This window comes from Zootoca vivipara, chromosome 3 (genome assembly GCF_963506605.1).
Source record: "Zootoca vivipara chromosome 3, rZooViv1.1, whole genome shotgun sequence".
NCBI lineage: Eukaryota > Metazoa > Chordata > Lepidosauria > Squamata > Lacertidae > Zootoca > Zootoca vivipara.
Window position 1 is genome coordinate 56,380,015 of NC_083278.1, and position 14,295 is coordinate 56,394,309.

Below are 14,295 nucleotides of genomic sequence, written 5' to 3' on the forward strand. Positions count from 1 at the left end.
ATTAACTATGCTGTTAGACATACTTCTGATCTGTCTAGTGCTTTTTAAAAATTAAAGCCTTCACAATTCCTTAGTAAAGATGTCAAGTGAATCATATAATTTCTTTTTCTTTCAATTTTTTTAAAGCTGTGTATTCATTTGAAGGGGCTATTGTATACCATTTTGTTCTGGTGTCAACAACCCAATGTAGGGTATAACATGATTAATTTTTGATGATTTATGGTTGGCTTGTTAAATGGAGACCTGGAGGCTCTGCTGCTTGGGAGGATTTATGAATTGATTTAAAACACCAACACAGTGGTTTAGAGCAGGGGTCCCCAGATCGCGCGGCAGGCCGGAGAGCAGGGAGTGCGCGCGCAGCGGGCCAGAGGGCGGGGGAGTGCGCGCCCGTGCGCATGCGCACACGATCGGAAAAAAATCGCCGAAAATCGCTTGTGCGCATGCGTATGGGCCTCCCCCGACCCGGAAGTGCATCGGAAATGACCTCTTCTGGGTCGGGAGAGGCCCATACGCGTGCGCACAAAGGATTTTCGGCAATTTTTTGCCGATTTTGAAGATCACCGCCGCGACGTGCGCCGTAAGAGCGGGCGGCGGGGGTTGTCGCGGGCCGGATTAGGAGGCTAATTGGGCCGCATCCGGCCCGGGGGCTGTAGTCTGGGGACCGCTGGTTTAGAGGATGGAGAAACGTGCTGCCAGCTCACGCAGTCCCTTCTCCTCCTCCTCCTCCTCCTCCATCTCCAAGTTACTGTTAGTTTCTAATGACATCTGAACTGAACAACTATGGCTAATGGCAACTGCTAAGCTTCAGTGGTGTAGTGGAGGGGAAACTTGGGCGAATGCAGCCCTTCTGCTCTTTCCAGGGTAGAAGTGATGACATCATTTGCTGGAGCACCAGGGTGTCTCCTAGCAAGACAAATGTCCTAGATGGTGTCTCCTAGCTCAGGTGAGTGAATGAAGAGACAAAGAGGCTTTAGCTGGCTGAAGATCTTTTGTTGATGCTTAATGTGTCATGCAAGTTTAACCTATGCATTCAGAAGTCAGCACCACTATACACTCAGATGACACTCAGGTAACTATATATAGGACTGTAGTCATAGTTACACGGGAGTCCTTCTTAAAAGACTAGACATTATTCCTTCATTTCTGTAGTAAACATTCCTTGCACAGCTACCTTTTTTGGCATCAGTTTGGATTCTCCTTTGAGGTGCTATGGATTTAGGGTTTGGGGGTGTAGCTATGGGGGCTGTCATGATTAACTCCTGCATTCAGATTTTACCAAGACACATAGTTTGTGCTAAACCATAGTTTGTCACAGTTGAACATCATGGTTACAGCAACCCAGAAATGGAGGAGGGAATTCGTTTACAAAGGAAGAGAGAGAACAAGCCTACTTGTATATTTCTCAAACTGAGCTTGTACTGCTCATGTGCAAGTCTCTTTTTTACTTTGCTTTATTAAAAATCCAAAATGGAAACCTAGACAAATCAACTTCATTTGGTGCTGAGTTCCAAAATAAGCCATCTGCATAATACAGTGCTAACGTAGTAGTCCTGTTTTAAGAACTCTAAATCTAAAGCATTTACTTAAAAAAGGAAGTTATTTCCTAAAATTGGATACAGCACCTGTCTTAAAAGACACGAGTTATGGCTCAGTTCCTCCCACAGTGTAATTTGGTTTTATATTTTTAGTTGCCTTTTGTTTGTTTTACAGATTAAAATGTCCATTAACCATGTATGTTGTATGGGACTGAATCATCTCCATTTTTCTTTCAAATGCAATACTGAACTTCACTTGCATTTCTAAGTTTTTAAATCAGATTTTGACTGAGCAGTCATAGTCAATAAATTGATTATTTAAATTGAGCAATGTGCAGATTAATTTACCGCTTTCTGAGAAAAAGCTTCATTTATTTGAATCCCTCCCGGTTAAAAGACAGGAAGATTAGCTTGCCTGGGGTCTCCTGTGAATAAATTGTGTGCTTTTTAATTCATACTTTTTTAGTTAAATGCTTTATTTGTTATTTGTATTGTTCCTGTACCAGTTGTTTTAAAACACAGTGAGCAAAGAAGGACAAACTTGGGCAAAATGCTTTCATTGTAGTTGTGGATCCAGTTGCATCACAGATCCCATTGATTTCTAAGGTGCTAAGGTTTTACTCCAAAATTATATATTAGTTCCTCTATTTTCTAACACTGCAGTAGCAAGGAGATGGTTTTCCTTTCCTTTTATTTTTTATTCTTTTATATTTTTTTACAAGTGTATATAATCTGAAGACCCTTGTGATTCATCCCATGTGCCAAAGAGCCCTCCATGTTATCTTTTAAGTAGAGGATGATGGCCCCAGAGTTCAGTTGTGATCAAGGCACAGAGCATAGCTGCCAAGTTATCCTTTTTTTAAAGGGATTTTCCCTTATGCTGAATAGGCTTCCTTGCGAGAAAAGGGAAAACTTGGCAGCTATGGCACAGAGTTGGAGGCTGCAGTCAGTGGCTAAGGAGTCAGAACAGGTTGAGGACTCTGAGCTTTCTACTGCAGATCAGATTACTCATCCCGAGGCTGACAAACAGCCCATAGCACAACCTCCCATAGGGCCAGGGCCTGTAGAGCCAGAACCTGACTCACAGGTGTCTTATTCTCACAGATCTCTTCTGCTGAGTCTGGGAAAAAAAATGTCCCCCCACAGTACCTCGCCGGGCAGGAGGCTGTGTCTTCAGGCCAGAAGGTTGGCCCTTTAAGAATCTAAGTTCTCACCAAAAGGGGTGGAGCCTGGGAGAGATGCAGCTGGTGGAAGCTTTAAATGGCTTTCAGTCTTTGTCAGAGCAAGTTGTTCACTTGGAACTCTCCATGGTACTACAATCCTGACCTGCCACAGACTGCTTTACCAGGACAGAGGTCCAAAAGTAGTTTGAATCCCTGCTGTTTTTCAGGGGAAAATGTAAGAAAATATTTCCATGCATGCCCTAGCTCTCGCCTTTGTTGAAAGTAGATATTTGGATCTTGGTTGTGATATTCAACAAAAGCAACCCCAGCACCCTCTTATGTCCACCCTAACCCACAGCTTTTTATAAGAACTAATAGAAGTGAATGAGAAAGAAAGGCAGTTCAGTGTGAAGTGAAAGAAAAAGAGAAGAAAGGCTGGCAACCCAAATGGAAATGCATGATTGAAACAAATAAATGCACTAAGGAAAAATGTCAGTAGTATTTCTTCTATTATAAGACAGTCTCTTCACATGCTGCGCTCCGGCGTTCTTTCTGTCAATAGCAAAAGAGCTGCAAGGCCTCCAGTACTGAAGAATTGATCTCTTTTCCATTCTGGAAAGCATCCGTAAGGATTGAATGTTGCCCAGAGCCAAATGCTTAAAGGAAAACAATGAAAGTTGATTAACACAACATACATCTCCTTTGGTCCACACCTGAAAAATACCTGGTGCTTTGGTCTACCCAACAGAATAAGCTAAAGACTAAAAAGAGACTGGGATTGTTCTTTGTCTTTACATTTGCCGTTTCAGAGTAGTTATATAGATTGCTAGGTTACTGCTCTGAGGAAGATGCTTGTGATATCAAAAACAATTATGTCACAATGAGGGATAAATGTGAAATGGTAAGTGGGAGGATAGTTACTGTCTTGAAAAGAGAAGCCACAGGTAAATTGTGAGCTCTTTTTTCTCTCTCATATTGTACAAAGGCAGTCCTTCCTAAAATAACAATAAAATGAAAAGAAAAGAGTAATTCTCTTTCACAGTAGGTGTTCCAGTTTATTGACAAGTAAAGGAGAATCTCTTTCATATACTTTCTGTTGTGTCTGGCAATGTGTGGAAGCTTCATTTTGTGCATTCAGTTAATAGTTACATATCTCTGTTACTGTCAAAAGTTCAGAGCAATTTTAGGCAATTTGTGTGGCACCTAGGACTTGTGGGGAATGTGATGCCAATTTCAGTTCCTAATTAATTTTATTTCATGTTGTAATTTTCATCTTACTTTAGAAGTGTGATTTCTTTAATTTATCCCCTTCCTTTTTAATGTATGCTATCAAATGGGAAGCAGGGAATGTTTGTCTGCTTCTGGCAAAAAAGCTCTGAAACCAAGTGTCCTGTGAAAGCCAATGCTATATCCATACAGATGAAGCAGCTTACTTAACAAAAATGGCACTTGGACTTTTAATTAAGATTCTGAAGTTTCCCCAGTCCCTCTTAGCATTTCATTTTGGGCTTTCAATCTCATTGCCTACTATTACTCTTGAACAGAAATTCTCAAACTGTGGTCTGCGAGTCACTGAGGGAGAAAAGCAATGTCATGCTGTTCTGATGGTTATGTTAGTGGAAGCATTGTAGCTTGTGAAACAGAATAATACCCCTTCTCCTCCCCCTGCATGCTATTCTGGGGATTCTCCCAATCCTTCCTGAGCTAATGGGGTGGGGGAATATGTGGGGGAAGGGAAGTCCTTGCATAGGGCTTTCATGGACAAGTCCAGAAGCTTCATCTAGGTGGTTTGAGAATAACATCAGTAATATCTGCACTTGGTCTTGTGCTTGGTTAATTTTTTCTAACAACAGAGATTGAGGCCGTTTTGAGTAGAGCTCAATTGATCAAGCAGGCTAATGGGATTTTGGCCTAGGACCAGTGGTTTTCATTTCGGGTTTTGACAATTATGACTATGCCAAAGTGGTCTGCTGAGATATCTAGCCATTTTGAAGTCGTTCATGGGGGAAGAACTATGCCCATGGCAGTAATTCCTTCCCTCTGTTTCCAGCATAGACCCAATTTGACATTGGAGCTGAACTTTTACTATCAAGAAAGGTGAGTCAGGTAGAAGGGAGCAGTATTTTGGGATGTCAGTGACACCTAAACACCTGAAAATACTACAGAAAAGGCACAGTGCCTTGCATTACATGACAGAAATGACTTATGATGCTTTGTACACCAGGGAAGGGGGAAAATGAAGCTGGCTGCTTCTACCTGAACTAAACTGAAGAGAAGAGGTCTTGACAACTTAGGGGACAAGAAACCTACAAATACTACAAAACTAAAGGGTTCTGCTTCATATGTTTCTCTTGGCATATTGTAGAACAGGGAGGGAGAATATCTCATTGAACTTTAGTATACTGCTGTATAGTCCTATTAGGGTTGACATCTCACCCAAGAGGCTTAAAGCTAATTATTGTTCATAGTTTGTTGTGTGCTTTCAGAACATTATTTTATAGCTGACAACAGTTCCCTGATAGTCCTCAGGAAAATAGCCCAAACGTCAAACACATTTGTATTATTGCCATTAAACAATAATACACCTTTGGGCACTGGAACTTGCTAAACTCTTATGTCTGTATACCGTAGCAACAATTTAATTACAAATGAATTTCTTTTATCAGTAAATTTCCCTGATGAGGAAGTTCCAAGTGTTGTGTGCTCAAATGTAGTTGGCACTTTAGTTCTAAAGTAGGAGTCTTGCAAGACATTTTTACTTGTATTGGTTAATGGATTGAGACAGGTTCCACCTAACTTTTAATCTGTAGGGTGTTCAGTTCAGCTAGGAGGTCTTATCAATGTCTAATCTCTTTCTTCTTCAATTTTTCAGTGCTCTCAGCTGCCCATATTCTGAGATAAATCTGAGCAAAGAACATATCCTTTCAGACCGCTTAAGTGGAGAGATGCCTCTGAGTATTCCGCCTCTGCATTGGAACCGGAAGCCAGAAGCAAATGAAAGATCTGCATCTCCTGTAATCAGGTAACTATGACAGAATTTTCCTTTATATGTAGCTTATAGTGTTTGCAGACCTAGATAAAATGCTAACCTTTCGGCACCTGCTAAAATCATTGTTTAGGCAAACCTACCCAGAATGCTTAGAAATGCTGATTTGAATTTTAATATTTTAATTTTCTGTATGTTTTAAAGTGTTGCATTTTTTTCTTGATTTGAATCTTTTAGCTTTTTAGAGGTTTTTTTCTTACAATCAAATGGTATAGAATTTTTATGAAATAAAAATAAATAATATACATATTACTTTTTTCAATTAGAGCAAAATCAGATATCTGGTTAACATTTACCTAATTTCAATTTTATTTATAATAACAGAGAATAATAAATAGATTTCAACCCCTATTTGAAATATTTGTATCATCTCCAGGTTCGGATCCTATTTTTTTCTCCTTTGAGTGGAAGTTCCTGCCAATCATGGAAGGAAATGTGCTCATGGAGGGATCCCTTTCCACTTATGGAAAAACTTCTGTGAGCCCAACTGTCCTTCCATGAATGCACATTTGATTCTGGAGTTGGGGTGCAAATAAATCCCTAAAAGACATTTCCATATTTGTGTGCAATTGTATTTTCTAAATAAGTATCCATCTCAAATTGTAAAGATCTGAAAGCAGATACAGTAAAGAAAATTTATATGGTATTTTCCTACTGCATGGTGTTCAGCTTGCTATTAATTCTTTGATACTTTGAGTAATTTTGACATGAATGTAGGATTTTGAAAGCTTGTCCTTTTATTTTAAATCAGTAATAGAAAATGTCCCAGTCCCGTTGTCCTAAAATCTTCAGCTCATCTCCATTCATCAAAGCAGGAAGATACAGAGGTGAAACCTCTTTGCAAAAAGCCTCTAATGTTTGATGTCAAAGAAAAGAACTACAGGTATCCTTTTCAGATATGTTAAAAATAAAGAATACTCCAGCTCTAATGCTTATCATCCTAGTGCCAGTAATTGCTTTCCTGAATTAAGTGCTTTGTTCAGGGGTCCTACTTGTTAGATGCACCGTGCCATATACATGATGCACTCTGTTACTGGAAGTTGGGGGATTAGGAATGCTTACTTGTGCTTGGCAAATAAGCTGGTGATTATGATTCAGTGAAGAGAGTGTTTCATGCATCATAGCCGGTTGACACTTCAGGATCTCTCCTTTTGGACAAAACAGTGGCAGCTGCCTAACAGTGGGTGGGTCTTTTGTACCAGGGGTCAAACTTGTAGTATCCTGCCCAGATAACACTAATGCTCTGCTGATCAACATTCAGGCACCCACAAGAGCATTTCTGATGCAAATATTCAGGCTAAGAATAAGCATCTCAAGCATACTGTCTCAAGTGTGTTTTTTTTGAGTGCTGGGTGAGTCAAGGTTGTCCTAGCTGTCAACAGTTGAGTACTTTTTCTATTGAACAGGGGGAGCGAAAGGTATCTAGTTTAGATATAGGCCACATTGCTTCCTTCTGTGCAGTTTCTATAGAAACTAGAATGCCGTAACTAAAACTAGCTCAGCAAAGCATTGCACTAAGAAAATATTAACTTTGTGGTGTATGTGCGACATACTTTTTGAAAGCATATTTTCAAAAACATTGTATTGGAATTGTACATGATTAGAAGTACAGTAGTAGGTTCTCATGGTACTAACTGATTTAATGAATTAAAAGTTTTATCCAACTGTGTTCCTCTACTGTTTGGTTCAGCAGAAATTGCTGTAAGAGAAAAATGAGGCAGTTTTTGCTGTTTTTTGTATGCACACTCAAACAGGGGGGGAAATTGCTGTACGGGGTTGGGGAACCCTTTGGAACAATGTGGCAGGTGCCCCAGGGGGCTGCTGGAGAAAGGAAGAAGCTGCAGAAACCACCTCTTCCTCCTTCCTGCTCATGAAAGCCTCTGATTCATCTAATTGCCTTTTGTATGCAGATCAATACAACCCCAGTTTTTGAAGAAGTCTGTACAAATTATCACTGCAGTTATAGAGCACAATTACAACACAAGCACCAGCTGCTGTGCCTTTGCCTAGGGAAGAATTGTAGCCATAGCTTGTGTAGTGTTGACACAAATTCTATATTGCCCGCATGAATAACTCCCAGAAATATTACTGTCTATTTGCCTATCTGTTTCTCTTTCCATTTTGTCCTGTTTACTATGCACCAGGCTATCACATTTTACCATCTTTAAGGCTGATCTCTTTCTCTTGTTCCTGCAATTCTTTTGGGTTTAGGGAACTGACAGATCTTACAATGCCCACAAAGTCAGTTTGCAGAAATATTGTTACTTGCCTTGTTTTTTGTTTAGGCAAGTCTACTCTATCAGACATGTAGAGGCTGCTGGTTTTATTGATAATTGTATTGTGTATCCATTTTGTTAAAAAATAATAATAACCTCACTCTAGCATTAACCAATAGTGCCCAGTGCTTCTGACATATATAAAGCAGATAAGAGAAATCTTTCTTTCATGGAGATTGTATTCTCCATATTTAGAGATACACGAGTTTTTAATTTTCTTTTTAAAAGAAATGTTCACTAGTATTTTTTTATCCATAGAAATGCATTCACCACCTTTGCAACAAATATAGATATTGATGGCTTTAATTAAAAACAGTGCTTATATAAAAAAGGAAGGAAACAGTACTGTTACACCATCAAATGCTTGGGGGAAAGGATCTTTGCCTAAGGACCATAGTGTGGTGTCTGTTGTCTTGCTACGGTACAATGGGATACCCAAAATATAACACTTAACATATCATTTTCACAACAGCCCTATTATTAAGTGGCTGCTGATAACATGTGAACAGGGATAAAGCCCTCTGTTCAGAAAAGTTAATTACATGCAGTTGATATTTCACAGTAGTGTTTAGGTTACTGAAGCTTTCTATTTAATTAAGAACCAATTAAATCCCCAGAAACCTAGATCAAATTATTTTTCCGTAATTAGAATATCCAAACACTTACTTTTCAATATGAGCATCTCCATATCAAGAAGAACAAAACAACCAGAAACAAACACACAGTTTCCCATGATTTTGAATGGAATTCTGTATATCAGTGAGAGGAGCTGTTGCAGGAAAAAATCTGTTAATATGTTCATTTCCAAACATCATTATGTCCTTTCAAGCTTCATTACATGACTCACTGCACTTTCTTTATCACTTTTACTATTTACTCTCCTACTCCATATTTTCTATGGATAAAATGCATGTATTGTGGCATTCTCCCCCCACAGCAACCATGCAGGATACGTGTTGGACAGACCAGGCTCCTTCCCCTCCAGACTATTTTCATCAACATGTCTGTGTGATGTATTTTGTGGCAAATCTGTCTGCATTTGTGAAATGCCCAGACCAGCAACGAAACAGGAAAATCTCCCCACACCATAAAATTTTGTTTAATTGTAAAAAACAAACAACCCCCCCCCCATAGTGGTTTACAACCTTGCATTAAAAAGAATCCCATTTTAATCACGGGGTTCTTCAAAGGTGCTACTGCCCTGTGGTGAGTTTCCATGCTAATGGCGAGTGTGTGTGAGCCACTATTCCATTTTGCATATTCTTTATTGCAAATTAATTCTTTCACCACATCCTGAATTAAATAGTGAGGATGGATGGGACAGTGCTTCACTGCTGATAAATGTAGTTGTGGTGGTTGTTTGTTGCTTTAATTGAATTGAGCTTTGTTCAGACCTTATTAGTTATTTTCTCTGGCTGCCTGCATTGCATCATGCTCCAGGATGTCCCCCTCCAGCAATGCACTTATGTATAAGCCATTAGGGGATGCAGGTGGCGCTGTGGTTTAAATCACTGGGCCGCTTGGACTTGCCGATCGGAAGGTCGGCGGTTCGAGGCCCCACGACGGGGTGAGTTCCCATTCCTCGGTCCCTGCTCCTGCCAACCTAGGAGTTCAAAAGCATGCAGTGCAAGTAGATAAATAGGTACCGCTCTGGCGGGTAGGTAAATGGCATTTCGTGTGCTGCTCTGGCTTCGCCAGAAGCTGCTTAGTCATGCTGGCCACATGACCTGGAAAAAACTGTCTGCAGAAGCGGACAAACGCCGGCTCCCTTGGCCTGTAAAGTGAGATGAGCGCCGCCACCCCAGAGTCGTTCACGATTGGACTTAACTGTCAGGGGTACCTTTACCTTTTTATATAAGCCATTTACATTTCTGTGTTCAAATAGCAGGCAGGTGTTATGTGACAGATGACAAAGGAAATACTCATAAAAGTGACTTCCATTTCTGTCAATTTTCTATAAAAAGTTAATCGCCTAAAATAGCTACTGAAGATAATAGAGAATTGTTGGTTATTTTCTGTGTTTCAGCATCGAATAATCCAGCAATTACACTCTGGTTGCTTCTTTCTGTAGTATTTCTTAAATTAAAGCTGAGGCAACGATCTCCCTCCCTGGTACATTTTATCTTCCCAACAACCCTGCCAGATGGTTGGTTGGCTTCAGTCTGTCTCAGGAGACAATGGAAACTCCTGTCAGATCAGTGAGGCAAAGAGGGTGACTAGCTGAAGGTTGCTGCGTGTGGGTTCATATATGGGTCTCCATTTCTTGTTGTAGAATATTCCATGCAAAGGTGACAGGAATGGTTTGTTGTACTCTGTAGCATCTTGAAAATTATTGATTTATTTATTTAATCAATTAATTAATTAGGGGATGCCAGGCAACTAAGGATTTTGCAAAGAAGGACAGCTGTGCGGTCAGGAACATGGAAAATGAGGAGTCATCTCTAAATGAATCCAAAGGTACTATCTCATGTTATACCTGCCAATGTACAGGCTTTTTTGAATGCCACAAATTAATGGTTTAAGCTCACATTTATGGATTATGTCACCGGTTTCCATGGCCAATCAAATCTGAACCAAATAATTCAGCCTGCAGTTTTAAAACTTGCTTGTGTTTTTGTTTATTTGTTTGTTTCCTTTTATTTACAGACACCAAGGAATCCAATAACAGTAGTTCCCATCCTCAGCCAGTTATTTTGACTTCGAAGTTGACAATCCCAGCCTTTCCATTGCGATGGGAACAGCAGAGTAAACTCCTTCCTACTGTGGCTGGAATCCCTGCCAGTAAAGTTTCCAAGTGGAGCACAGATGAGGTGTGTTCCCAGCGCAATTCTTGCTGGACATGAACTAAAGCAGACTTCACTTGATCATGTAGTCTTTGGGGGTTATAGCTCTATTTTGTAGAGAACACAATATTGTATAGTTTATTGTTTATTTGTTTATTGCTGATTACATATTTATTTTTAATGTAACATGGTTCCTTTTAAGTTTAGTAAGCTATTTGTGGGTTTTTAAAGTAGGATAATAGCGAATAATAGGTGAATCCTAAAAAAACCTATTCTGATATAGCAAATAATAGATGAATCCTAAAAACTATGCTCATGTTACATAAAATAAACCTTTCTGTCTTTATCAGAAAGTGGACTGTATCTAAACTACTTTAAGAGGAATCATACTTTAAAGACAACTTGTTTTGCCTTATGGTAAAGGCAGATGTTTCTTATAACCAATGCAGATGGTGACTTTGTGCTTTCCTCCTGATTTTGTTTTTGTGGCTATACTGAATTCCAATTTATTGTAGAGCTTCATTTTTCTAAAATACTCCTTTAGGGCAGTGTTAGAACAGATCATAGGGAAAGCAGTGTCATCTTAGGGCACAGATGGGAAACCTGCAGCCCTCCAGATGTTGTTGGACTCTTCCCATCATTGCTCACCACTGCCTGATTCCACCCCATCCCACCCTCTTCTAAGCAACAGACCTCAATTAGTTTACATAAGCTGGAAAAAGAGGCTCCACGGGCAAAATTGGAAAGTGGGTGAAGGCTGTGGTGGGGGGCTTCATTATATTAAAATCAGCTGGAATAAAGACATGCAGTGATGAGATCCATTTTTTGGAGGAAGCCATAGAGAACACTCCTCAATCTCTCAGTTAACTTTGGCCATTGTAGCATCTTTTTCTCTTCCTCCATACAAATGAGTGAATGCCATGCTAATGCAGCTCTTGTGTGAGGGTGGGAAAAAGAGAGCCAACGTTTCTAAACCCTGGGGCCATTTTTTAAAAAAATTATCCAAGTTTTTCTAATATTTTTCAGAACTCTGTTAATTTCCAAGCTAGCGGGGGTGGGGCCTTCGAAGAATGTGCTCGTTGTTAATTGCTAGACAAGATCACAGTATTTTTTGTGCCCTCCTGTGGATAAACATCCACTGATTTTATGTGTTGTTAAAATTCAGGTGTCAGAATTCATACGGAGTTTGCCAGGCTGCGAGGAACATGGCAAGGTGTTCAAAGATGAAGTGAGTATAACAAATCTGTTGTTTCTTTGATCAAGAATTATTATTTAAATGGATAAAGGAGGCCAAATACTGGTTTAGGGCATATTCCTGAAGACATTATTTGAGCCTGGTTTCAACTGAAATCAGATTTGTTTTCTGAGAGCCAGCTAAAGCCATTGGAACTACAGTAGTAGCTTGGTTTTCAAACGTAATCCATTCTGGACGACCATTAGAGTTCTGAAATTTTCGAAAACCAAGGTGCAAAGAGTGGTCTGCAAATTTAATAGAGAAAATTGAGAAAAACACAGTGGTACCTCAGTGGAAGCCGTTTGACTTCTGAGACGCATTCAAAAAGAGAAGCATTTACTTGCGGGTTTACGGCATTCGAAAACCAAGGTACCACTGTATCTTAAATTATTAAAGTTTAGAGTTCTTTTTCCTAAATGTCCAAAGTTACTAATAATGGAAATTTTCTCTCTTTTTTTCAAGCAAATTGATGGAGAAGCTTTCCTTCTAATGACCCAAACAGATATAGTAAAAATAATGAGCATTAAGCTAGGACCAGCCCTAAAGATCTTCAACTCAATCCTGATGTTCAAGGCTGCCGATAAGAATTCGCACAATGAACTCTGATGGAAAAGTGACTACAGGGCAGCTCTCTCCATTGCAGCTCATGTTTTATTCAAAGCACAAAGACTCCAAAGGATCATCAAGGAGGAACTCTCCAAGGCGGAAAAGTCAGAGTGGATGGAGTGTTGATTTTCTCCAAGAGCCTAAGCAAAGTAACACTTCTGGGAAGTGCTTAAGCTTTTTAGTAAGATGCTCTTACAAAAGAGTGGGTACTTAATGTTTACTGGCTGATGGCTCTATTTTCCCCACAACTAGCCATCCTTAATTTTATCGGGGATCCATTAACTAAGTTAACATACTAAAATTATGGAAATATCCTTTTCTAAGGAGACACAAAATACACACTTCATGAATTTACTTCTTCATCAGTGAATTCCTTTGTATTGTTTCATCATTTTCATTTAAAAAAATTGTTCACAGTTTAAAATAAGTGAAATATAGTTAGTTAATGAAGACTGTTAACAAGTCGTCTTAGTTTCACACAGCAGCTCAAATTTAACACTTTGCTGTGTACAATTAATCTGATTGATTTATTCCGTTGTATGAAAACATTGCTGGAGACCAATGCTTTTTTTGTTTTTGTTTTTTTGCATGATTAAAGAAGTTTAATGAATATTTCCACCAGCATATTTAGTATTAAGTTACTAAAATAAGAACTACCAACAAAAGTAAAATTCAGGATCTATATAATTGTTTTATGTTGCATTATAATATTTAGTCCACAAATCTAAGACGAAAATAGAAATTAAATTCTACAACTAAAATGTCCAATTCCTTGGGGAAATTAAAAATCTATTTGAGCAGGAATAATGCATTACCCTCAGTAATTTAAAGATAGGAATAGATAGGACAAGAGATAGGGAAAAGCCCAAGCAGACAGTCAAGTAAAATTTATGTTACAGCTAAGAGGAATTTTTCACTTGTAAAAGTGGTGGCCTGGCGCCCCGTGCCACTGGACCTGGGCCTAGAGACGGCCCTGCTTCAGAGCAGGGGGAATTCGTGTGAGAGAGTTTAGGGGGTTCATTTAGCGGCTGCAGCCGCCGCCGCAGAGTCGTCGGGCCCGCTGGCCCTGTAGCCCCAGCCAAAATTCCCCACTTTGTGGCCCCTCCCCTCCCGTGCCTTGGCCCCGCCCCTGAACGACCATGGCTTGGCCCCCCCCCCCAGTTTTGATCCTGGGTACGCCCCTGATACAGACTAGAAAGGCCCCTTTGTGATAAACCATTGTAATAGTTTACTCTGATGTGCAAATGAGACTGAGTGTGCTTTACAAGTGTAGAATTTGATACTGGATCCTGTTAGTAACTATTAACAGAGTGTTAATTATAATATTTAGCGCCAACCTAGCAGTTTGAAAGCACATTTGAAAGCACAGTTTGAAAGTGCAAGAAGATAAATAGGTACTGCTCCGGCGGGAAGGTAAACGCTGTTTCCGTGCGCTGCTCTGGTTCGCCAGAAGTGGCTTAGTCGTGCTGGCCACATGACCCGGAAGCTGTCTGCGGACAAATGCCGGCTCCCTCGGCCTGTAGAGCGAGATGAAGCACGCAACCCCAGAGTAGTCTGCGACTGGACCTAACGGTCAGGGGTACCTTTACCCTTTTAATAGAGCTAGAGTGTTTTTAACCTCCATGCTTAAACAAGTGAGCAGTGTCTGGTAT

General features: G+C 39.9%; 1 protein-coding gene across 11 annotated transcripts in view; it reads left to right on the top strand.

Annotated features, from left to right (window-relative positions):
* Nucleotides 1-13,688, top strand: part of L3MBTL3 (L3MBTL histone methyl-lysine binding protein 3) — a 58,858-nt gene extending 45,170 nt beyond the window's left edge. For all 11 annotated transcript variants that reach the window (XM_035109022.2, XM_035109014.2, XM_035109016.2 and 8 more), the window contains exons 17-22: nt 5,571-5,720; nt 6,496-6,627; nt 10,386-10,477; nt 10,667-10,830; nt 11,969-12,031; nt 12,500-13,688. In XM_035109022.2, coding sequence (XP_034964913.1) covers nt 5,571-5,720; nt 6,496-6,627; nt 10,386-10,477; nt 10,667-10,830; nt 11,969-12,031; nt 12,500-12,643 — 745 coding nt within the window. In that variant the 3' untranslated portion in view covers nt 12,644-13,688. The remainder of the gene's footprint in view (nt 1-5,570; nt 5,721-6,495; nt 6,628-10,385; nt 10,478-10,666; nt 10,831-11,968; nt 12,032-12,499) is intronic.
* Nucleotides 13,689-14,295: the final 607 nt, after the last annotated feature.